This window comes from Balaenoptera musculus, chromosome 18 (genome assembly GCF_009873245.2).
Source record: "Balaenoptera musculus isolate JJ_BM4_2016_0621 chromosome 18, mBalMus1.pri.v3, whole genome shotgun sequence".
Classification (NCBI taxonomy): domain Eukaryota; kingdom Metazoa; phylum Chordata; class Mammalia; order Artiodactyla; family Balaenopteridae; genus Balaenoptera; species Balaenoptera musculus.
The window spans coordinates 4142660-4167189 of record NC_045802.1 but is presented as its reverse complement, the minus strand read 5'-3'; the positions used below and the strand labels follow the sequence as shown (position 1 = coordinate 4167189).

The 24530-nt window shown below is 38.0% G+C and overlaps 1 protein-coding gene across 2 annotated transcripts in view; it reads left to right on the top strand.

The window, feature by feature from the left end:
• The window catches only part of LOC118884006 (phospholipid-transporting ATPase IB-like), a 99309-nt gene that overhangs the window by 15845 nt on the left and 58934 nt on the right, over window positions 1-24530 (top strand). The window contains exons 10-15 of one of the 2 annotated variants that reach the window (XM_036831265.1): window positions 2085-2154; window positions 4762-4846; window positions 11887-12025; window positions 17016-17468; window positions 18085-18150; window positions 24210-24382. In XM_036831265.1, the coding sequence (XP_036687160.1) occupies window positions 2085-2154; window positions 4762-4846; window positions 11887-11918 (187 nt within the window). In that variant the 3' untranslated portion in view covers window positions 11919-12025; window positions 17016-17468; window positions 18085-18150; window positions 24210-24382. Of the gene's footprint in view, window positions 1-2084; window positions 2155-4761; window positions 4847-11886; window positions 12026-17015; window positions 17469-18084; window positions 18151-24209; window positions 24383-24530 lie in introns of those variants that run through there. The other variant, XM_036831267.1, reaches the window with a different exon arrangement.

Here is a 24530-nt window from a genome sequence, read left to right as displayed (position 1 = left end):
ATTCTAGCTTTCTCCTTTCTTAATATTTGACTACTGCTACCAGGAGAGCAGTCATTTCCTGTCATTAACACGTGCTCGCCTAATTAGGTACCACTTAAATGATTCATTTGCTTTGAGTAGCGTTCTAACAGCTTTGTAAGTATTTAGAACAATTGCTAATCCTTTATCCCTGTTGGAAAGTCCCTTCTAGCTGAAGCGTTCCACTGTAAGATTGGTCACCGGGACCATCCTTGGAGGGTGGGAGCTCTGGCTTAGACTGTTGGCAGTGAGGTGGGGACAGATGAAAGCTGTGTTTTCCGTAGGCATGGCCATGGGGCTCCCTGGGGGGTGGGAAACATCTTTTTTTGCTGGCACTCTCTGCTTGGTGACCTGGCAGAGTTGCCGTCTCAGTGGCTCATTTTGCTCCTTGGTGGCTATATTGACGGGTGGCCAGTGGACCAGAGAAGGAAGAAGGGGAGAAGGGAGATGACAAGCATGGGTGCATGTGGAGAGGAGGGCGAGAGGGTGAAAAAAGCTTGGGGGACAGAGGAGGGGAAAGGATCACTTGTGGTCGTAGCCATGGTTCTGTTACTTACTAACTCATGACCTTCCTGGTCACCTAACCTCTCTGTGCCAGTTTCTTGATCTGTAAAATGGGGCTAGCAATGGTGTCCGCCTCACAGGATTGTTGTGAAGATTAAATCACAGTGCCCAACACATAGTAAAAACTGATAGAGCACTTGGTATGAGTGTTTATTATTACTATTATTTTAATTGGAGCACTCTTCTCTGAGGCTTGTTTGGATTTCACTAGGGTTTTCTTCTCCCTGAAGGAGATCTTCCTTCTCTCCTTCGGCAATCATGTCTGTGAACCTCTTACTTTTCCTCCAAGCTTGAACATCCTTTTCTTGATCAATCTTATTCCTGAAGAAAAATAAACATCTTTTTGTTGGAAGAGCTTGAAAACGTGGAGGAACTAATGACTGAAAGCCCAGCTGGTCTGCTGGACACACACAGAGCGGTCCTCTGAGGCCAGTGGTGGTCACTGCACTTGAAAGACCGGCAGCTGGGGCTCCATTTAAATGACCTTCCCAACGTCGCTAAGCAAATAAGTGGCAGAATCAGGGTTCAAATCCAGGTCTATTTGGTTCCAAAGTCCTTGGTATTGTCAACCAGTCTGTGCCTCCAGAGGTGAAAGAAAAGTTAAAGAATGTAAAAAAAGCAAACAAAACGTATTTTCATCTTCATGGGGAGAATTGCAGTCTATGCAGCTACAAATATTTTTCTAGAATACTGTTCTAGGACTAGGGTGGACCACCTGTTTGTGGGGTCCCCTGCTTTAGTAAACAAACAAGGTAATTCCCAGTCGTTCTGAGGGCGATAAAGAATATTGAAGAGTATGATCTGATGGAGACAGCGGTGCTGCTGGTGGTGGAGGTTTATCTCTGAGGGGCCTAGGAGCCTTTGTGGGGAGGTGGGACTTGGGCTGATAATTGAAAGATGACAGGAGAGTTAAGTGTGGGCGAATGAGATGGTGAGGAGGAATTTAGCATCTCTGTGCAGCAAAATGGGGGCAGGAAGGTCTAGCTGATAAAGATGATGTGAGGACTGAATAATACACAGACCCAGGGCTGCTTTCCCCTTTCCTCATCAAATTTTAATGATTATATTATATATATTACATGTATATAAAATTTATGTATTATAAGTAATATATGTACATATAATACATAAGAAAGGTATATTACATTATATATATGTTATGTACTATGTTATAATAGTACATATTAATATAAAATATCATAATATATGTAATTATATTAATATAATATATCATAATATAATCTATTACATATATTTGTGTCAGTAAACGTCCATGGAAGAAAAGAATAGTAGGAGAAGAAGGTGGAGACTTATCATGAGAATCTCAGTTAAAGGAAGCAGGTAAAGAAAAAAGAGGAGGCTGGCAAGAAACATGCTGGCCTTTTCAGCAATGGGCAGCTGAGGACTCCATTAGAATTCTTTTGACTTTGAATTTTTGTGTGGGTATTAGTGTCATGTACTGAGGAAAATAGAAACTAATAATACACTCAGTATTGTTTTAGTACTGGAAAGAGGATGTCTGTAATTGTGCGAACTCCTACAGGACAGCTCCGGCTCTACTGCAAAGGGGCTGTAAGTACTGGGACTCGGTTTTTTTTGGGTTTTTTTGAACAGTTTTATTGAGGTTTAATTTCTACACCGTGAAAACACTCATTTTAAGTGTACAAGTCGATGATTTTTAGCAAATTTACAGGGCTGTGCAATGATCATCAGAATCCAGTTTTACATCTCCATCACCCCAACAAGATGTCTCATGCCCTTTTGCAGTAACTCCCGAGTCCTACTTCCAGCTCCCGACAACCACGAATCTACTTTTTGTTTCTATAGATTTGTCTTTTTTGGACATTTCGTATAAATGCAATGGGATTCATGGAACTCCTTCTCTATGTTCCAACAACTTACAGGAAGCCTTTTACAACTTCACAATGTTTTATTTTTTTTTTATTTTTTTTTTTTAAGCAAAGAATGGTTTATTTCAGGGCCAAGCAAGGAGAAAAGTGGCTCGTGCTCAAAAAAACCCCCAAACTCCCACAATATTTTAAAACGTTGTTACTTTGTATGCGCTGTTATCAGTGGTTGTTGACAGCATTACCCAAGATTGAAAAGTCCATCTCAGGGCAACCGAGAAGGATCCCCCCCCAGCTGAGCCCATTGAAATTTGTGGTGGCTCACACCATAATTTTACTAAACTTTTACGTCAGTGAAAACCTGCTGTCACTCAGTTGTTTTTTTGAGAACCAGTGATTAGATGGTTGATGCTAAGGGTTTGTAGCAGGAATTTTGATCCCAGTTCCAAGCCCAAAGTGCTTGGATTTGGTGTCTCAGGAATTCGCTTTACCTCTGTAAATCTCTTCTTATAAAGCACTTATGTATTTGTTCACTACCATATGTACCTTAAAAAACCCAGCTTTATTGAGGTAAAATTGACATAAAATAAATGGCACATATTTTAAATGTACATTTTGTTAAGTTTTGACACTGATCTGCTTTCTGTCACTATAGATTCATTTCAATTACTAAAGTTTTATACAAAGTCATACAGTATATATGACTTTTTGTCTGGCTTCTTTCACTCATAATTATTTTAAAATTCGTTCATGTTGTAGCTTGTACCAGCAGTTCATTTCTTTGTATTGCCGAGTAGATTCCATTGAATGGATATACCAGCCTTTGTTCATCTGTTCATCTGTTGCTGGACATTTTGTTTGCAGTTTGGGCGACTGCAAATAATGCTCCTATGAACATTTGTTTGCAACTCTTTGTATGGACGTATGATCTTATCTCTATTTGGTAAATATCTAGGAGTAAAGTTACTGGATCATGTGGGAGGCATATTTCAACTTCTTAAGAAACCACCAAATTGTAGTTTACATTCCTACCAGCAGTTGTCACCGACACTTGGCCTGGTTAGTCTATTGGATTTTGCCATTGTAATAGGTGTGTACCTCATTGTGAATGTAATTTACCTTTCCATGCTGACTGATGATAGCAAACATCTTTTTATGTTTTTATTTGCCATCTGTGATGGGGGTTCCCAAGACCACCCCTATGCTTTTAGCGAATCTCTAAAAGGATTCATGGGACTCAGCATATAGTTGTGCTTATGGCTAATATTTATTGCAGCAATGTACTAAAGATATACAGCCAGATCACAAAAGGAAAGGCATGAGCAGTGTCTGGAGGAATCCCATGTGGGTCAGTCACATAGGGTAAGTTTGTATCAGTTTAGAGAACTGTTTACCAGCCAAATTCCTAGAGGCCAGCCAAGGGCCAATTTTGTAAGTAGGTCTCTCTAAGGATAGCAGTCTCTGATCTGCCATGTCAACTCTTTTCTACACACCATACACTTATTTTCCTTGTTAAAATGTGTTTAAATAGTTAACCTTTTTTTTTAAGTAACGTTTTTTCTTACTGAGTTTTGAGAGTTCTTACTTATTTTGGAAACAAGTCCTTTATCAGATATATTACATGCAAATATTATAACCCAGTCTGTGGCTTATCTTTTCATTTCCTTAACTGTGTCTTTTGAAGATCAGAAGTTAGTAACTTTGATCTAGGTCAATTTACCAATTTGTTCCTTCAGATTTCTTTTGATTAGTATTAGTATGGTATAGCTTTTTCTTTCCTTTTAACCCATTTGTGTCTTTAAAGTGTGTTTCTTCTAGGGATCATGTAGTTCTAGTGTTAAATAACAAGAAAAATAATGTATATATACTCATGTGAATACGATTTTCAGTGCTCTTCAGACCCATATTAACATTTGGTACAATGATTTTTATCTGAAGGGGTTCCTTTACCATATCTTATACAGTAGCTCTGGTGGTGATAAATTTTTTCAGCCTAAGGTGGAAAAAAATCTTCATTTCATCTTCATTTTTTTCTAATCTTCATCTTGAAATCAATTTTTGCTGAGTATAGAATTCTAGGCCACTTTCTTTCAGTGCTGTAAAGACTTTGCTTCACTGGCTTCTCACTTGCATTGTTCCAATGAAAAATCTGCTGTGTTCCTTGTCTTTTTCCCTCTGTATGTAGCATATTTTTTTCTGGAATTGTGCCTTCACTGGGGCTGCTTGAGCTCCTTCACATCTATTAGCTATAACAATAAAATTATAGAACAGTATTTATAATTTAGACTGTCATGCTTAGATGTTAATCACAGTGTGTGTGTGTTTTCTATAGGATTCAGTGATTTATGAGAGACTTACAGAAGATTCTCTCTTTGCGGAGGAGACTTTAGCCCATCTGGAATGTTTTGCCAAAGAAGGTAAGTGAAAATTGTTTAGAATCGAGTTCCCTTTCGTAATGCTGTTCTCAGCTGTTGAAATTGTAGCCTCAATGCATGTCGCTGCTGCTCAGGCCCACAGGTGGGCAAGGGGGAGCTTGTTGGTATGTGAGACCTTGTATGCCTTCTGTTTGCTTAAAAATAAATGGTTCCCCAAACAAACCCTGTCAAGGCATTACTATTATTTTCCCTTCCTCCCACTTCCAACGGTATTTTGTGCTTACGCACAAAGAGTCAAATGTATGTTTTTACTATGTGGCTCTTCCTTTATTCCTAAGGCAGTGTCTTCAGTCTATTATCTGTTTCTATTTGCTAAGCATTACCTTTTATCAAGCTGTAGTAGGAACTATGCCTATAGTTGGAGAAAAAGGGAGGTTTTTCCGGTTTGTGTTGTGTATTTTGAAGTTAATTATTTTGTGCATGTAACTCAGAATGCTGACATAGTTGGTATTTTCCTGCCATTCTCTTATCCTTCTGATTTTGACTTATCGTCCATCTCTTAAGGAAATAAAATTCCTTGAGTGAATTTTGAATAAGATTAACATCTACTGAAAGGTTTATAGAAGCTTTGCAAAGCAAGGTGTAATATCAAATAAGGGTAAAGCTAATAATACCTTGAAAGCTGTAGCCCACTTTCTCCTTTTAGTTTATAAGCTGCTGCTTCCTACAGACACGTGTGTCTTGTCTGAAAGTATGGATATTTTGCAAGTTTGCATTTTGGGCCTTTTACTGCTATCTGAAAATATACCTGTGCTGTAAGCAGGTGACAGTAGGTAGAAGCGTGTGGGAACTATATTGCAATTGAGAATAACAACTTCTCAAAACAGAATAACGACTTCTATAGCTCTTCTGCAGAGAATTAGTTTCTAGGGAATCCTTAAGTATTTGAATGTTTTACAGGAGTTAGCCTAAAATATTATAGTCTGGTTTAAGGAAAAAATGTTTTTCAAACAAGTCCTTGCAAAATGGGATTTAAATTCATTTTCTGTTATTTTGGTGATTTTCTGGCTTACTGAATTGGAAACTGAAGCCTCATTTGTTCTTTCCCTCATTCAACAAATAGTGGTTGAGCATCTATTCAGTGCCATGCACTGTTCTCAGCTTCCAGGACAGAAGTGAATTTCAGCTGAGGCTTCAGGGATTTAATGGGTCCTGGGCCAACTTTTGTTTCTTAGCTTGATTTCTCTCGCCATTTGGTCCCATGAACTCTGTATTTCATTCCGGCAGGAGCTTGGCCAGAACAGATTTAGGCTGAGGGGTTTTCTTAACATCACTGGGTCCATCTTTTTTTCAAAGTCGACTATTGGAAGATTAGGAACCTAACCCAGCTTCATACCCAGTGCATGAACATGCTGCAGTAGCCCTCACGGGCGATTACTCAGCGTCTGTTGACAAAGCACAGGAAAGGGGCTGCTTGTGTAACCTGCCTGTTCCTTATGGGACACGGGTGGGTCTGTTACACCCACACACTGAGAAGACATCTGGGCAGTAGAAAACTGGCCTCTTGAAGGACTGTACACGTATTAGTGTGGCAATTCTGTTTTCAATCAAACTGTCATAATTTATATTTTAGTTTTCAGTTTTAATCTGGAAGTCGTATGTGGGGAAAGAGGAAGTCATAGGATGAAGAAAAGAGTAAGTTTGCCTTTCCCAGGGAATGTGAGGTAGGCAGCAAGGTCAGGGAGTGCAGTGGCCTTAAACTGACCGACTCCTTCATCAGCTGAATGCTCGTCTCCAGCAGGTACACAGTGCCTGGCTGTGGGTGCTCAGGAAATATTAACTGTACTCAGTTAATACTGGGGGTTGAAGATTTCAAGCTTGTCTGCTGTCCAAGGAAAGCAGGTGACCTTGTATAACTGGCAGGGCTCTTTATTCTCTTTCTTTAAACTTCAGAGGCAGAAATAACAGGCAGAAGAACTATCCCAGGCTGGCTTTTCCTGTCTGGTCTTGGAGGTTGTCTGGCCTGAGTGAGTGCCACCCTATATTCTAAAGGTTACCTGAGTACCCAGAGCCGCTAATGAGCAGCAATGCAGTGCTTGGAAGGTCTGAGTGGAAATCTTATCATTCTTAGATACTTTAACAGAGCAGAATCATGTTATTTAACAAAACACTGATTTTTTTTTTCTCTCAACAGCTATAAGCTTTAAAAGTTCAGGAGTCAAAAATACTCAATATCCCTGTTTAGTGTGGATGAGAGGAGATTTAGCCCAAGTCATGTATGCAAGCGATCAGGTTCTGTGATACTAAAATCACATTGATAATTGTCAGACGTGTTCATTTGTGTCTTACCACCGTCCCTTCTCTTTCCCCCGCTGGATGTTTTCCAGTTCATCCAGGAGTGATGAGCTCCTGGGGGCTGAGTCAGGCACGGCAAACTTCCAGGGGGCTGGAGACTAGAGCTCCCTATTCATTGCAACTCCACTGGGGAGACTTGTCCTGGGAACTAGATACCCTGTTGAAGGGTACCTCCTAAAAAAGGACACATTGGGGGCAAGTGGTAGATGACAGGGTCAAGTGTTCATAGGTTTTGATCAGAAGGAACTGTGTTTTTAAAGAGATATATCTTTCAAGCTATAAGAGCCAAACAATTATGATTCTTAACTTAAATTTTGCATTTTAAAAAATCTGTATCATCAACTCCAGTTTTCTAGGCTTGGAACACCCATATGCCATCTAAAAAAGCTAATAGTCTTGTCCTTCAGTTGTCATTTTTCTTATTTTGTATTAACCATTCGAGGATCTGTCTAACCATCTGCTTCATGACTTGTGTTAATTTCCACAATTCTAGCTGATGTTATGTTAGTTATAGTTATATGGCTACTTTCTGCAGACTTACAGATAAACGTTGGAGTCTGACACCAAAGGGTGTAGGATTGACCGGCTCTGTGAAACTGGCTCTTATCAATTCCATGCACACCATTATGGTCCTACTTGTTTTCTTCAGTAGGAGGGAGGTGTTTTCTGACCCTCCTCTTAGCTCTTCAGGTCAGTAGCACTTCTTTGCTTTTGAACATTTTTCCTTTTGGGGTTAATAAGATTTTAAATGTCTTTCTCGATGAGCAAGGGCGAGAAAGATGCCGTCTGCATTTGTATCAGTAGTCAAGTACAGCATAACTTAGAGTGTAATTGCTAAAGTAATTAAGTACCATGTTACCAGGATTGCTGTATTGGTAAAATATGAATTGATAGATTGACTGATTGAATTAGACTTGTTTCTGAGGCTCTCTGGCTTCATAGTTCCTTTGAAGCATTCCTTTCTTTAAAAAAGTGTGATAGCTTTATTGAGATATAACTCACATACCATACAGTTCACTCATTTGAAGTGTACAGTTGTATAGTTAGTATACTCAGAGCTTTACAGCCATCACCACGATGAACACAGAATATTTTCGATATCGCCCTAAAAACCCATATCCGTTAGTCTTCACTCTCTGCCATCCTCCCACCCCCACCCCATTCTTTAACCCCAGCCCATGCAACCACTAATCTACTTTCGCACTCTCTGTACTTTCTTCTTCTGGATATTCCATGTAAATGGAATCATATAATATGTGGTCTTTAGTGACATGCTTCTTTGATTTAGTTTACTGCTTTCAGGATTCATCCATGTTGTTGTAGCATGCATCCATAGTTCACTCCTTTTCAATGCCAGATAATACTCCATTGTGTGGATATACAATTAGTTTGTTCATTCCTCTGTTGATGGTCATTTGGGTTGTTCCACTGGCTATTATGAACAATGCTGTGATAAGCGTTCATGTGCAAGCTTTCACTTGGACACATTCTTTCATTTTTGGGGGGTATATATATCTATGAGTAGAATTTCTGGGTCACATGGTAACTCTGTTTTTAACCTATTGAGACAATAGTTATATTTTCCAAAGTAGCTGCACCATTCTACATCTCCACAGCCGGTGTACGAGGGTTCCAATTTCTCCACCTCCTCACCAGTGCTTGTTACCATCTGTAATTGATTATAGCCATCCTAGTGGGTATGAAGTGGATCTCATTGTGATTTTAATGTGCATTTCTTTAATGATTAATGATGTTGAACATCTTTTCATGTGTTTTTTGGTTATTTGTATATCTTCTTTGGAGAAATGCCTTTTCAAATCCTTTGGCCGTTCAAAAAATTAATACCTTTTTTTTTTTTTACAATATTTTATTTATTTTATTTTTTAACCATTAAAAAATTGAAGTGCAGTTAATTTACAATGTTGTGTTAGTTTCAGGTGTACAGCAAAGTGATTCAGCTATATGTATATATATATATATATATATATATATATATATATATATAGGTATGTGTGTGTGTTTATATATATATACACTTTTTTGATTGTTTTCCATTATAGGTTATTACAAGATATTGAATATAGTTCCCTCTGTCCCTCTGCTATACAGTAGGTCCCTGTTGTTTATCTATTTTCTTATTATAGTGTATGTATGTTAATCCCAAACTCCTCTAAAAAATACATTTTTTTTAGCATAGTTTGAGGTTTACAGAAAAAAATGAGCAGAAAGTACAGATAATTCACATATAACCTTCCTCTCCCCCTTACACAGTTTCCCTTATTATAAACATTTTGTATTTGTGGTACATTTGTTACAGTTGATGAAGCAATATTGATATGTTGTTATTAACTAATCTCCATAGTTTATATTAGGGTTTGATCTTACTGTACAGTTCTGTGGGTTTTGACAAATACATGTGACTATCCACTATTGCAGTATCATATAGAGTAGTTCCACTGCCCTAAAATCTCCTATGCTTCACCTACTCTGCTGTTGTTGGTTGAGTATTCTTTAAAAGTCAATTAGATGCAGTGGATTGATGGTTCTATTTTGTTCAACTATATCTTTACTTATTTTCTATCTGCTGGATCTGTCAATTATTGATAAGGAGGTGTTGGAGTCTCCAACTATAATAGTATATTCATCCATTTCTCCTTGCAGTTCTATGAGTTTTTGCCTTATATATTTTGATGCTCTGTTGTTAGGTGCATACACATTAAATATTGTTATGTTTTCCTAGATAATGGACTCTTTATCATTATGTAATGCCCCTCTCTATCACTGATAATTTCCTTGCTCTGACGTCTGCTCTGAAATTAATATAGCTACTGCAGCTTTCTTTTATTAGCATTAGCATGGTATATCTTTCTCCATTCCCTTTATTTATTTATTTTTTTTAATGAACAATACTTTATTATTTTTATTTATTTATGGCTGTGTTGGGTCTTCGTTTCTGTGCGAGGGCTTTCTCTAGTTGCGGCAAGCGGGGGCCACTCTTCATCGCGGTGCGCGGGCCTCTCACTATCGCAGCCTCTCTTGTTGTGGAGCACAGGCTCCAGACGCGCAGGCTCAGTAATTGTGGCTCACGGGCCTAGTTGCTCCGTGGCATGTGGGATCTTCCCAGACCAGGGCTCGAAACCGTGTCCCCTGCATTGGCAAGCAGACTCTCAACCACTGCGCCACCAGGGAAGCCCCCCTTTATTTTTTATTTATTTATTTTATTTTATTTTTAAATTTTATTTATTTATATGTATTTTTGGCTGTGTTGGGTCTTCGTTTCTGTGCGAGGGCTTTCCCTAGTTGCGGCGAGTGGGGGCCACTCTTCATCGCGGTGCACGGGCCTCTCACTGTCGCGGCCTCCCTTGTTGCCGAGCACAAGCTCCAGACACGCAGGCTCAGTAGTTGTGGCTCACAGGCCTAGTTGCTCCGTGGCATGTGGGATCTTCCCAGACCAGGGCTCGAACCCGTGTGCCCTGCATTGGTAGGCAGATTCTCAACCACTGCGCCACCAGGGAAGCCCCCATTCCCTTTATTTTAATCTATCTGTGTCTTCATATTCAATGTGAGTTTCTTACGGGCAACGTAAAGTTAAGTCTGTGTCATTTTTTGTTCTATCAGACAGCCTCTTTTAATTGGTGTATTTAGATCATACATGTTTATCATGATTATTAGTTTAATATCTGCTGTATTTGTAACTATTTTTTATTTGTTCCCCTTTTTTTTCTTTTTCTTTCTTTCCTTTCCACTTTTTTCTGCCTTTGGTTCTAATTGAGCATTTTGTATGATCTGCTTTCTCTCTCTCTCTTCTTCTTTTTTTTTTTTTTTTAGCATATCAATCATACTTCTTTTAAAAACGTTTTTAGTCCACTTTCAAATAACTCTACACCACTTCTCTCTAGAGGTAGGGAGATACTTCACAATAAGAACAAAAACTGTAAACCATCTGGTGATGAGACATTTATGGAGAAAATTATGAAATTTTTCTTAATGACAAGTAAGGACCTATATACATGGAAGGGTGTATACAATATGTGGAAAAACCAGGGTAATTAACATGGCAGTTCTCCTCAGTGTAATCTATGAACTCAGTGCACTGCAGGAATGCATAAAAGTACCAATAGAATTTTCACAGAACTTGACAAGTTTGTTCTAAAATTCATTCAGAAGTAGTAGGAGGAGGCTAAGAATTATTGTGATATTTTTTGAATGAGAATAATAAAGGAGGCTTACCTCTCTAGACATCAAGATTTACCTTAAGCTTATAATAATTAAAATAATATATATTTGTTGACCATTTATAATCTGCTAGATATTATTCTAATCACTTTCTAAATATTAACTCTCACAATAATTCTATCAGTAATCTTATTTTCCCCACTTCTCCAGTAATAGATGAGAAAACTGAGCAACAGAAATTTAAGTAGTTTGCTTATGATCACACATCTAGTAACTTATAGAGTTAGGGAATGAATTCAAAAGCCTAGCTCTTAACCATCATGCTACACTGCCTCATGTTGTAGTGAAATAGGGACAAACAAATAGACGAGTGGAAGAGACTAGAAAAAAAGTGTGTGTGTGTGTGTGTGTGTGTGTGTACTTATATGGGACTTCACGTAATAAATTATTAGACTGTATATCTTTTGTCAGAATTTGCTCTATTTATTCCATTTAAAAATATTTTTATCTTTAATTAGTAATAACAAATACCTCTTTCAAAAAACGTCTAGAGGTTCCTGCTACTTGGAGCCACAGCCATTGAAGATCGCCTTCAAACACGTGTTCCAGAAATGATAACAAATTTACTGAAAGCAAACATAAGAATATGGGTCTTGACAGGAGATAAACAAGAAACTGCAATTAACATAGGTAATAGACACAAAGAATGTTTTTTAAAAAAATCTGGTTGTACATGTATCTTAAATATGCCCTAGAATTAAGAATGTATGGTTGAGTTTCCTTCAAGTAGTTGCTTTATATGTCTTCAGGAAAATGTAGTGCAATGAAATCTTGCCATTATATGGCAGAGAATTTGAACAAACTAAGCAAAGCAAACTCTTATCTTTCCTTCACATTCTTGAAACATAGAATGCAGAATGCCCACGTGAGTAATATGTAATTTCTTGTTCTTTTCCTTTGATGCTTGAAGTTATCTTATGGCATTTCCCCCCCATGATGTATATACCTATGCTTGAATTATATATGTCTGTTCATAAACATTTTGATCATTAGTGAAAATATTCAGTTAGTGTTTTTTTTCCAGGCTCTGATGTCACTTCCTTGCCTTTATAGTTGTTGTTTTTTTTTTTAAATTTCACTGTTTGATTGTATGTTAGGATTGAGGTGTGCAGAAAAGGAGTTGAAAAATCAACTTTTAGCTGTGAATGTGTAAATTTTGGTAAGAAGGAATTGACATTACTATTTTTTCCATGATCATCATGGTAGCCAGCTCTGGGTAGATTAACACATATTATAAAATCACTCTGTATTCATCAGACACCCTTTAAATGATATCTCCACTAATTTGTCTATTCTACATTCATTCACTTAGTAAATAGTGAATACTTGCTACATGCCAGGAAATTCTAGGATCTGGGAATGAAATATTGAGTAATAAAGTCTCTGTCCTCATGGAACTTACGTCCAAGTAGACAAGACAAAATTAACAAGCAAATCACTGTCTGTTGTAATATTATTGCAGCAAGTGCTAAGACTAAAAACAACAGGGCATAGCCATGGGTAGAGGGGTAATTAGACAGAAAACGTGTTAAGGAGGTGACATTTGAGGCAGAGACCCAGATGGAAAGAAGGAGCAAGCATTGGGAAGGTTCCAGGCAAAAGTATGGTGAACACAATGGCCCTGGTGTCCTATTTGAGGAACAATAGCAAGGCCAGCGTGAGTGGAACATGGGGAGCAAAGCAGGGAAAGAGGAGATGAGAGCTTGTCAGGCCACAGGAAGAAATGTGTAGAGTTGTGAGCAGGGGAGTGATATGATCCAATTTGTGTTTTAAAAATACCTGCTGGCTGTTGTGTGGAAACTAGACTAAATGGAAACCAGGAAATCACTTAGGAAACGTTTGTAGGAGTCTAGACAAAAGATGACAGTAACTTATACTAGGATGTGATGGGGAATGTGAGGGAGGGACTCCAGCTGACCCTTGAATGTCATGACTTGAACTGCATGGGTCCACTTGTACTTGGATTTTCTTCAGTAGTACATACTGCAGTTCTGCAGGATGCAGAACCACAGATACGGAGGGCCAACTGTAAAGTTATACGTGGATTTTTGACTGTGTGAGGGTTAGTGCCCTTATCCCAGTGTTTTTCAAAGGCCAACTGTAAATTTGGGATACATTTGGTGGGTTGATCTGTCAGCCCTCATTGATGTGGGTGCAGTGGGTGCAGATGACTCTTTCAAAGAGTTTTGCCGTGAAGGGAGCTGAGATCTAGGGTGGTAGCAGAAGAGAACATATAGTTGACGAAGGGTTGGTTATTTCTCAAGGAGCTACTTTACCTCTCTAAACATCAGTTATCTTGTCTGTAAAATGGGATGATAATAGTTTTTACTTCATAGGGTTCTTGTGAGGATGCCTTGAGGTAACTCCCGTGAGGAGCTTAGCTTGGTGCAAAGCACTTAGCAAGTCCTGCAGGAATGTTAGATGTTAACGTGATTAATAAAGAGTCGCAAAAGGGGTCCAACCACGATGCTGCCACTCATTTATCCATCTGACAAACATTTGGAAACATACCATGCATATGCTCTCCTTTTTCCAGCTCTTCCACATTTCTGCTTTAATGTGACTTGCTATGTTTCTTGAGAACCACGAACTCAATGACCACAGTAACTTAGTGCCTGTCTTGTGAAGAGGCTCAGCTGACCCAGCACCATAAAAAAGGACAGTTGCTTTCTCTCCACCTTTCTAAATTACATCTTTGTCAGGCCCACTCCCGGACACTGTTAGTTTTACCTGAGCCTTCACCTGTCTCTTCAGCTTAGTACTGAAACACAACCTAGATGAGACCCAGCAGTTATTGTTAAGAGCAGAATTTTTGTCCCTATCGAATGAGACTTACTTCTGTTACCAGAAGTCTACAATTCACGTGAAGCACCCTTTGCTCAGAATAAATGGATTGGGTTAGCTAATTGCTACATTGAATTGCACCCATTTCCAACAAGTGTTTAGTAACTGTGGTGGATTTGAAAAAAGAAAGGAAACAAACTCGATTTCTCAGAGTAGGGCTTGAAAACACTGGGAAGAACCGGCAGGGCTAGAATGAAGGGCAGTACACACGCGTAGTGGGAATAGGGCAGTGCATACACCTGTAGGGGAAAGGGCAACACACACACGTGGTGGGCATAGGGCAATCATACGTGTGTAGGGGAAAGGGCAACACACGCGTGTCGCAGGGGGGAGTCCACAGGGGGCGCTGGCCCGCGGGAGGGCCAGCGGTGCGTCCGTGCCTGTTGCAAATGAGTATCCACCGTTGGCACAGGTTTTTAGTTTTTAAAAGATAATTGTGTTGTGATATAAAATATGCTGATTTATGACTGTTGCTTAATGTGTAAAATGTTGTAAGGGCAAAGCAAGACATGTCTGATAGCTTAGTGCAGCTTGCCATCCCCCGGCCCTTTCTGAGTTCTGGGTCCTAGCTTGGACTTCACTGTCTTCCCTTAGAGGCTGCTCAGGAAGAGGAGACCAGCTGAAAGACAGAGTCAGTGAACTTTGCCTGGTATAAACTGAAGACTGTGCTGACATAATTTGTTTTCTTAGAGGCTTTCTGAGCTCTTGCTTTTTTCCCCAGAAAAGCAATAGCCTTTGGTTAGAGAGCTTTCATGTTACTTTCATGGGTTTCAATGGCTGAGGAATGATTCAAAGAGGAAAAAGATTGAGAGCTGGTTCTGTGAGCTGACATCTTTGCATCTTTGAAAAGAAATGTGTAGCAGAGTGGTTGAAAAGACAGCCTTCAGAGTTATGAAGACCAGGGTTTGAACCTGAATCTTCTGCCTCTACATTTATCAGCCGGAGCCTTTGTGGACTTTTCTAACCCCCAGTTTTCTCATTAATAAAATGGAGATAGTCATGATACCTCTGTTTGTTGTGATGATTACGTGAGATGGTGTCTGTGAAGTTCTTTCTAAGATGGTGTATTGGGCAGAGTGAGGGCTTTGTAGATGTTAGCTGCTGCCTTTATGAATATTGTGACAGTTTAGATTACCACCATCTCTCAAGGAGGTAAAGTTGGCTAACATCATGCAGTTAAAAGACTACGCATAGTCTTGACACAGGTTCCAAACAAAATTTGGCTAAGGATTTGGCAGGAGGTTTACTTTCAGGAATCAGTATGTCAGGATTGTTTTTTGTCAACAGCAACAAGTGAAAATAAGGACTACTGTCACACGTTTCTAAGACCAGTTTCTAATTCTACTACCTTCTGAGAGTTTTCTGAGAACATGATTTGACATGGATCTGCTGCCTCTTGACCTCAGTAGGACATGTATTATTACATTTGGTTTACCAATGAATTTGTACGTGGTTTGTTCTCTTTTGTGTTAGCTTTGCTTCCTTAGGTTTTAAGAGGCTTATCACACATCTGTTGTAAATCTTCCTTTGCACCCAGTATAAGGCTGGGTACGAGTAGAAGCACTCAGACCTTGCAAGCTGATTTGATTTGCATTCTCGTCGTAATGCATGGAGACTCTTTAGCCTTTGCTTAGAATCAGCCAGGGGAGTCAGCGGTAGCTTCTGGAGAGGGGAAGGCTCCTCACGGGGGCAGCACCAGGACCCTTGATGGGAGGCTGGCTTGCCCTCTGTGTCCGGTTTCTGCCCCTGAGCAGCTGCACAAATACTAACTTTCCAACCTGAGCACTGGGTCAGGAGCTGCCAGCACTCAGGCAGTTAACTTCGCTAGTAACTTATTACAAAATATAAGTGGACACGTGGACATTACAATAAAACATGTCAGGAAGTCATGAGAATTCTTTGAAAAGTTTAGAATCTCTGGTTTTGAAAAAGCATTGCAACAATGCAAAGCAAATATCCACATGCTCCAAACAGAACTTTAATTTAAAGATCATCATATTTTATGGAATAGAACACTGTTTACCTAGGAAGCATCAGATAAACCAATAATTAATGAAGACCATTTAAAAATGATTCTCTCCTTGTAATTGAACAGACTACATAAAGAGGCATTTTGAATCACATACATGTGAAGCTACTTTTGTTATTTTGTACTACATCTACAAGTTTCAGGAAATTTCAAAGGAAACATTAAAATGATATTGTATAAATTTACATTTAAATTCCAACTTACATGAAATTGATTTGTATGAAATCATTTTAGAAAATTTGTTCCATAGGAATCATCAGTTACAGATGTACAAAAATTTAATTTTCAAAATTATTTATCAGAAATTTATCACAGAGTTCTTACAGCCTATAAAACTCTCTTAATAGTTCTAGCAATAGTTATATTAACAGAAAGATCCTGCTCAAAATTAAAAATGATCAAAAATTACAATCTTTCATTTGTCAAGAGTAACATTGCTTTTAATTATATTGCTTGAAAATAAAGTTGTTAAAAGTAAATTTTGATGATCTAATAAATGAATCTGCAGAAAATTAAGGCAGAAGAATCTTATGATCAATCAAGATTTCACATTAATAAAGTATTTCTTGCATTATATAAAATTATGGCACCAAAATATAACTTTTTGCAGTTTGTAAGTTTATGTTGTTATTCACCATTACACCTGTTATGTTTTGTAAGTATAAAATATTTTTAAAGAAAACCTTTATATTTTAGTATCTGTGATGACACTTCCCCCTTCCTTTTTTTTTTTTTTTTGTGAACAAGGGGCCCACATTTTCATTTTGCTGAGAAGGAAGCTGGAGAGGATATATTGAAGATTTGTGGGGAGAGGAAAGAGTATGAGATGGCTGTCTGGAGAGTGGGAGGGTGCGTGGACCAGTGGGCAGCTGCTGAATTATATGCACACACACCATCTCCTAAGGACAACCATTAATTCTCAGAGAGGAAAACTGAACCTGTGAGATGGAGGAGAAATACTGTCCTAACTTGCTCAACCTGTGAAGAGCTCGCCTCTTAACAACTGAATCACTACTTCCCATTATTTTCCACAGCTGGGTTAGTTCCTTTCATTTATCCAAGAGCTTTCACATCATGCCCCTTTAACCCTTTGGGAGGAAAAGAAAGTGACCTATCATTGAACTGTCTGTTTGTTAGTGGATGTCTCCTCAGCTTCACACAGCTTAAAATGACTGCTTTTATAAAGACTCAACCTTTCTGGTAAGGGTTCATCTATCTCAGAGACGGTTTCATTCTTCGAGATACAGATTGTATTTGGGCCCCCTTAGGCTAATTCTGTATATATATTTATTTCTCAGTCTAATTTTAAAAGTGAGAATGACTTAAAATTTTCAATTTGGAAAATGCTTCCTGAGATGTACAAGAAATGTACACATTTATTTCTTTTGGTCATACCTTGGATGATATTAATAGGATACTAGGTATCATACCGTTGATATAGCAATTTGACAGAGCAGAGCTTGGCTTCCTCAAAATCTTGGAATTATTATAAAGCATAAACTGAAGCTCATGTCATAAAAAGATAATAAAAATAAAAATCCATAGACATTGAAAAGTACAGATTTAGCCATTAGTTATATGCACCTTCCCAATCTTTTCTGTTTAGGTTGCCTTTTAAGATTTAAATGAACCAATTTTTTGATTCCTTTTCCTTCTACAACCCCTCGCTCAGTTTTTGTGATGAGCTACTACTGGGTTTGAAATAGTCATGAGGCAGAAAGTATGATAAAGGAAGAATATAAATAGATTTTAAAAATGAGCTCATGCAAGGCATTGAGCCTTCAAATATGTGACATCTTTATTTCTCTCTTTGTAGCATATTCCTGTAAACTGTTATCAGGTCAAATGCCTCGTATTCAAATTGAATGCAAATTCATTAGAGGTAAGTGATTTTTTAAATTATATTTAATATGAATGTAACCAACTTGTTACTTGAGGGTTACCCAGCTCCTTTAAAATCTACATAAGATTGCCTTCAGCTCCCACTCAAGTCCATTGGAAAGTCTAGATTTGCCCCAAGATACTTTCCCGAGACTCTGAAAATTCTACTGGTTTTCTGTTCTGTGTCAGCCCTGGTTCCCACTTATTCCTCCCTCTGTATGAGGCTAGTCCTTTATCACCCCCCTGGTGTCATACCAAATCCAGGATTCAGATCCTTCATTTTTAAAATGGAAAGAGGAGAAAAAAAGAATCTGTCTATATAGCAGTCATTATGAAAAGTTGGAAAAGACAGATGGCATTTACCTTGCAAGAATGAAAGAACTTTGGAATTCAGTGTTGAACATCCTTGCCCTTAAAAGTTAAATGGCTAGTTCTGTTAAATATTTTTTACTGTATCATTTTCTTAGACTCATTTTTAAAGACTTTTAAATAGATTTCATTTATTCCTTTTCTGACATTCTTCCTTTTAAAAAATGTAGGTCTGAGTTTCTGACATGATCATTCTTCTTCTCTCCGAAAAACTTTAAAAAATATTTCTTACAAGGCAGATCTGCTGGCGATGAATTTCCTCAGTTTTTGTTTGTCTGAGAAAGTTTTTATTTCTCTTTCGGTTTGAAGGTTAATTTCACTGGATACAGAATTAGACGTTGGGGTTTCTTGTTCTTTCAATACTTTAAATATTTTACTTTCTTCTTGACTGCAAGGTTTGTGATGAGAATTCTATCATTTCTTATCTTTATTCCTCTACAGGTACGGTGGATTTTGTCTCTGCTCTGGGTTCTTGCAAGATTTCCTCTTTGTTTTTGGTTTTATGCAGTTTGAATATGATATGCCTAGGTGTAGATTTTTGGCATTTATCCTGCTTGGTATTTTCTGAACTTCCTGGGCCTATCCTCTTGTGTCTGCAATTAATTTTGGAAGATTCTCAGTCATTAGTACTCCAACTTTTCCTTCTGTTCTCTACTTCTTCTCCTTCTAGTATTCCAATTGCTTGTATGTTAGACCTTTTAAATTGTCCCACAGTTCTTGAATATTCTGTTGTGGGTTTTTTGTTTTTTTTTTTTCCTCTCTGAATTTCACTTTGGGAAGTTTCTGTTGACATATCTTTAAGCTTGTTAATTCTTCCCTCAGCTGTGTCCAGTCTACTGTTGAGCCCATAAAAGATATTCTTCCTTTCTGTTAGTGTTTTCACAGTGTTTTTACAGCCCTGTGGGTGTGGTGTTAATGTATGTGGGAGGGGAAGTCTTCTGTAATCTTAGGATTAAATCTCAGTCTTTAACTGAAACTGTGCCCCTTGTGTCTTCATAAGTGTTTCTTAGTGCTTTCTTTCTCCCCTTAGGTGAGACAGGGAGGCCCGAGGGGGCTGGAGTTGGGTAAATGCCTTTCCCTCCAGGTGGGATAAGGCTCTGGTAAAGTCCTTAACCTCGGAGACTAGGCTTTTGCAGTGGAGAATGCTCTGGGCATATTTCACAATGGTTACTTTTCCCCTCCTCCTGCTGAGCCATGAGGGGAATTTGTTTAGCTTTTCACCACGAGAACCTCACCGTGAGGTTCTCAGAGGTAAACGCACAGAAGTGTGAGGGCCGCCCGCTAAGGTTGCAGCCCAGGGAGCTTCTCACCTTCGTGCTGCTCCACACTCAGCCTCCACCAATTCCTCGAAGTTACCATTGAAGTGTTCCTACTCGCTTCTGGCTCCAGCTTCTTCCCAGATAAACAGATTTCAGCTGTAATTCTCTGTGTTCACGTGTCTCTCCAGATTTTGGGGCGGCGGTTAGTCCTGTAACCTCAGTTCTCTGACGGATGCCAGCGGAGTTGATGTTCAGTATGTTCAGCTTTTTTTTCTGTAAGAATGGCAGTGACATTCTTGCAGAAACCTAGAATCATACAGGTTTATTTCTTACCCTCTACTGAACTTTTATAGTTTTCCTATACACTCATTTAAATGTATTTATCTTAAAAGGTTAAAGCCTCATAAGCCAGTGGTATAATTTTTACTTTAAACAGTTCAGTGTGTTTGAAAGAAATTAAGATAAAAATAGTCTTTTATACTTTACTCATAGATTTATATAACTTTAGATTTTCATGTTTTTTTCTGCTTTTTATGTTATATTCTATTTCACTAAGTGTATATTTTTAATCTAAACCCTTTTTCCCCAGCTTCTTGATTTTTATGTATCAAATAATCACTTTTTGTTAGAACTTTAAGTTTTCTTCTGAGTAAACACTTTTATTACATGTATAGCAGTCATGGTTCTTAACTGGAAGCAAGCGTGTGTGTGTGTATAAAGATTCATTGAGCTGTACGTTTAAGATTTCTGCATTTTACTGTCTGCCTATTATACCTCAATAAAGTATTCAACGTAATATAAGAAAAGAAATCTCATCATGTTTAAGGAGTAGTTAATTCATGTCTTACCTCTTCATAGCATATAATAGTGATGGTATCTTTTCTATCATTTTTCTTTATTTCTCAATTTAGTTTGCATGTGTTTGGGGTTGTATATAGATTTTGTACTATTAATAAGTCCTTTTAAAAAAATTAATTAATTCATTTTTGGCTCCGTTGGGTCTTCATTGTTGCACGCAGGCTTTCTCTAGTTGCAGCAAGCAGGGGCTACTCTTCATTGCAGTGTGTGGGCTTCTCATTGCGGTGGCTTCTCTTACTGCGGAGCATGGGCTCTAGGCGTATGGGCTTCAGTAGTTCTGGTGTGTGGACTTACTAGTTGTGGTGTGTGGGCTCAGTAGTTGTGGCTTGTGGGCTCTAGAGCGCAGGCTCAGTAGTTGTGGCACATGGGCTTAGTTGCTCTGCGGTATGTGGGATCTTCCCGGACCGGGGCTCGAATCCGTGTGCCCTGCATTGGCAGGCGGATTCTTAACCACTGTGCCACCAGGGAAGTCCCATTAATAAGGGTTTTAAAAGTATAACATAGAGCAGCATCTTCTTACGTTTTATAAAGCCCCTCCATTGTTAAATATTAGATGAAAGCTGAATTATAGTTTTTATTTCTCCAAATTATATACACCAAAGGAAACTGAGACATATGTTCGAATTTGTGTTTACAAAATTTGTGAACATTTTGGTGTCGATTACATAGATAATTAGAATTATCCAGAAGCTAGTCTTAGTGTAGCCTACTTTGGAAGGCTTTATTTCACTTAAATATTGTGGTTTAAATAGTGATCCTGGTACTTTGTCTCTCTAAGCTTTTCTCATGTTTTAAGTTCCTGTAAACTTTAAAGTTATATCATTTTCAAAGCTCGTTATCCCTAAATAATCATTATGAAATTATTGATGTACTTGTTTTACATAATTGAAGCATATAATGCAATTTTCCCGTATAATGTACTGCCGGTTACCAAACTGTATTTTACGTAATTAATTTCAGAAAGTCAGTCACAGAGTCACATTCTAGAATGAACTATGTCAGAATTGGCTTAACTCCTGTTGGTATTGGCAGCAGAAGCAGTGGAAAAGAGAAACAGATAAATAAATTAGGGACGAGAAAAAAAAATTAAACATTAAAACTGACAGTTTTAGCTTCAAGCATTTAGTGTTCCTAAGCAATTGTAAAATTGAAAACAATATGGTAATTAGAAAAGCACCAAGTTTTGGGTTCAGTAATCAATGAAACGTGGGAAAAGTTATTAAAGTAGAGGCAGCCTTCAATTTTGTCAGATTCCATTTGGGGGAAAGAACCATTGCAGTCACTTGAGACCATTCATGGAACATTCAGTCAACTGTGTGGAAAGAGTGGAGGTGGAAATGTTTAATATGATGTATACGTTATAGTACACTTAATAGTTCCTACACAGTGTGAAATCCAATTTCACGCTTTTGAATTCCATCTGTTATTAGACCTTCAAATTTATATAAAGGCCTCAGTAATTCAAGGATTATTAAATTACCTTTTAATTCAGGAAACACACACAGTTATTGCATTTGAGTAATAAGCAATGAAGGCCTTTTGAGAAAAAGAGGGTTGAGGATTATTTTATTAAATCTTTTGGTGCTTGACACCTGTTGTGCTTTTAAAAATTTTTCCCCAAGTGGCACATTTTGTTAAAATTTCATTTATTAATATGTTAAGGAAAGTAGAGATCTTAAATCTCCTCTATCAATCATTGAATATAAGTGAAAATTATAGTTCAGAAAAATAATTAAATAATAAACCCTTAAATATGATTTACTACTTTATGGCATTCATTTTAGCGAGTCACAGAAATAAAGCAGATACCTCAAAAAATATTTGGTACACTGATCAGGTCCACCAGTCTTTCAATAAATGGTGATAACTGATATTTTTCAGTTTTTTGTTTTTTATTCTACTTGCATTTGATGAAGGAATATTCTTTACTGTTAATCTATATCACTTAAAATTTTATTACATGTTTTGGTTGAAATACTCCACTACTTGAATTTTTGACTCTGTCACTGGCGTGGGAGTCATTTCTGTAAAATTTTGAGCTTTCAACAGTTTATGTGAATTTTGAAGGAAAGAAAGGATGGGGTAAAAAAAAATAAGGTACAGGAGGTGACTCCTGCATCTTAAATCGAGTCTCTACAACAATCCTTCTCTCTACAACAGTCCTTCTCTTTTAGACACCTGATACCCAGTTTTACAGAGGTCGACCCCATTATTCTGTTCCCATCTTTTAAAGTTTTTCCAAAATTTCCCCAAACTTCCTCGTCTGCTATTAGCACCCTTCCGTATTTTCCAACTAAGAATTCACTCCTACTTACATACCTTTTCAAAAGCAGCTTTATTGAGATATAATTCACATGGCATAAAATTAATCTGTTTAAGATAATTCAATGGATTTAAATGCATTTAGGGATATACACAACCATCCGCAGAATCAATTTTAGAAACTTTTCATCATCTCTAAAACAAACTGCATACCCTTTAGCTGTCATCTCCTTGACCCTCCTTCCCCCTGCCCCTAAACAACACTCCCCTACTTTCTGTTTCTATGGATTTGCCTCTTGTGGACTTTTATATTAATCAAGTCCTATAACAGGCAGTCTTTTGTGACTGGCTTCTTTAACTTACGTAATGTTTTCTAGGTTCGTCCATGTTGTACCATGCATTAGTACTTCATACCTTTTCTTATAGCTAAAGAATACTTCATTGTATGCATATACTGTATTTTGTTTATCCATTCATCGGCTTATTTCCACTTCTAGGTTAATTATGAATAATGCTGCTTGTACATTAATATACAAATTTTTGTGCAGACATATGTTTTCATTTCTCTTGAGTGTATATACACTAATGAGTGGAATTGCTGGGTCATTCAGTAATTCTACGCTTAATTGTTTGAGGAACTGCTGGACTATTTTCCGAAGTTGCTGCACCATTTTACGTTCTGACCAGCAGTGTATGAGAGTTCTGATTTCTGTACATCCTCACCAACATTTGTTATTATCTGACTTTTTATATATATATATATTTTTTTTAATTAATTAATTATTTACTTATTTTTGGCTGTGTTGGGTCTTCGTTTCTGTGCAAGGGCTTTCTCTAGTTGCGGCGAGCAGGGGCCACTCTTCATCGCGGTGCGCGGGCCTCTCACTATCATGGCCTCTCTTGTTGTGGAGCACAGGCTCCAGACACGCAGGCTCAGTAGTTGTGGCTCACGGGCCTAGTTGCTCCGTGGCATGTGGGATCTTCCCAGACCAGGGCTCGAACCTGTGTCCCCTGCATTAGCGGGCAGATTCTCAACCACTGCGCCACCAGGGAAGCCCCTATCTGACTTTTTAACTTTTGTCATGCTAGTGGGTATGAAGTGGTATCTCATTGTGGTTTTGATTGGCATTTACCTGATGACTAATGATCTCAAGCATCTTTTCATGTTATTTATTTACTTTTAAATTTCAATTCTGTGAGATTTTCACAGGGAAGAAGGAGGTAAACATACGCCTTAATCTACCATCTAGACTCAAAAGGTCTTTTCATTTATATTTAAAATGATGAAGTAATTTTCCCCTCTTTGTTTTAGGCAACACAACAAGTGATTAATCAAAACTGCCAAGATCTTGGAGCCTTGTTAGGTAGACAAAATGACCTGGCCCTAATCATTGATGGTAAAACATTGAAGTATGCCCTCCACTTTGAAGTTAAGAAGAGCTTCCTTAATTTGGCCCTCTCATGCAGAGCAGTATTATGTTGTAGGTAAGAATATATTCACTGTTTTTTCCTGCTATATTTAATATTGTTTATGTGAAGAAAATATAGACATGGAAATATAAGTTTTTGTAGAGACAAAGTTCCTTCCTGGGAAAATATTTGCTCAATCTGAAATGAAAAGTCTGGATTTAAT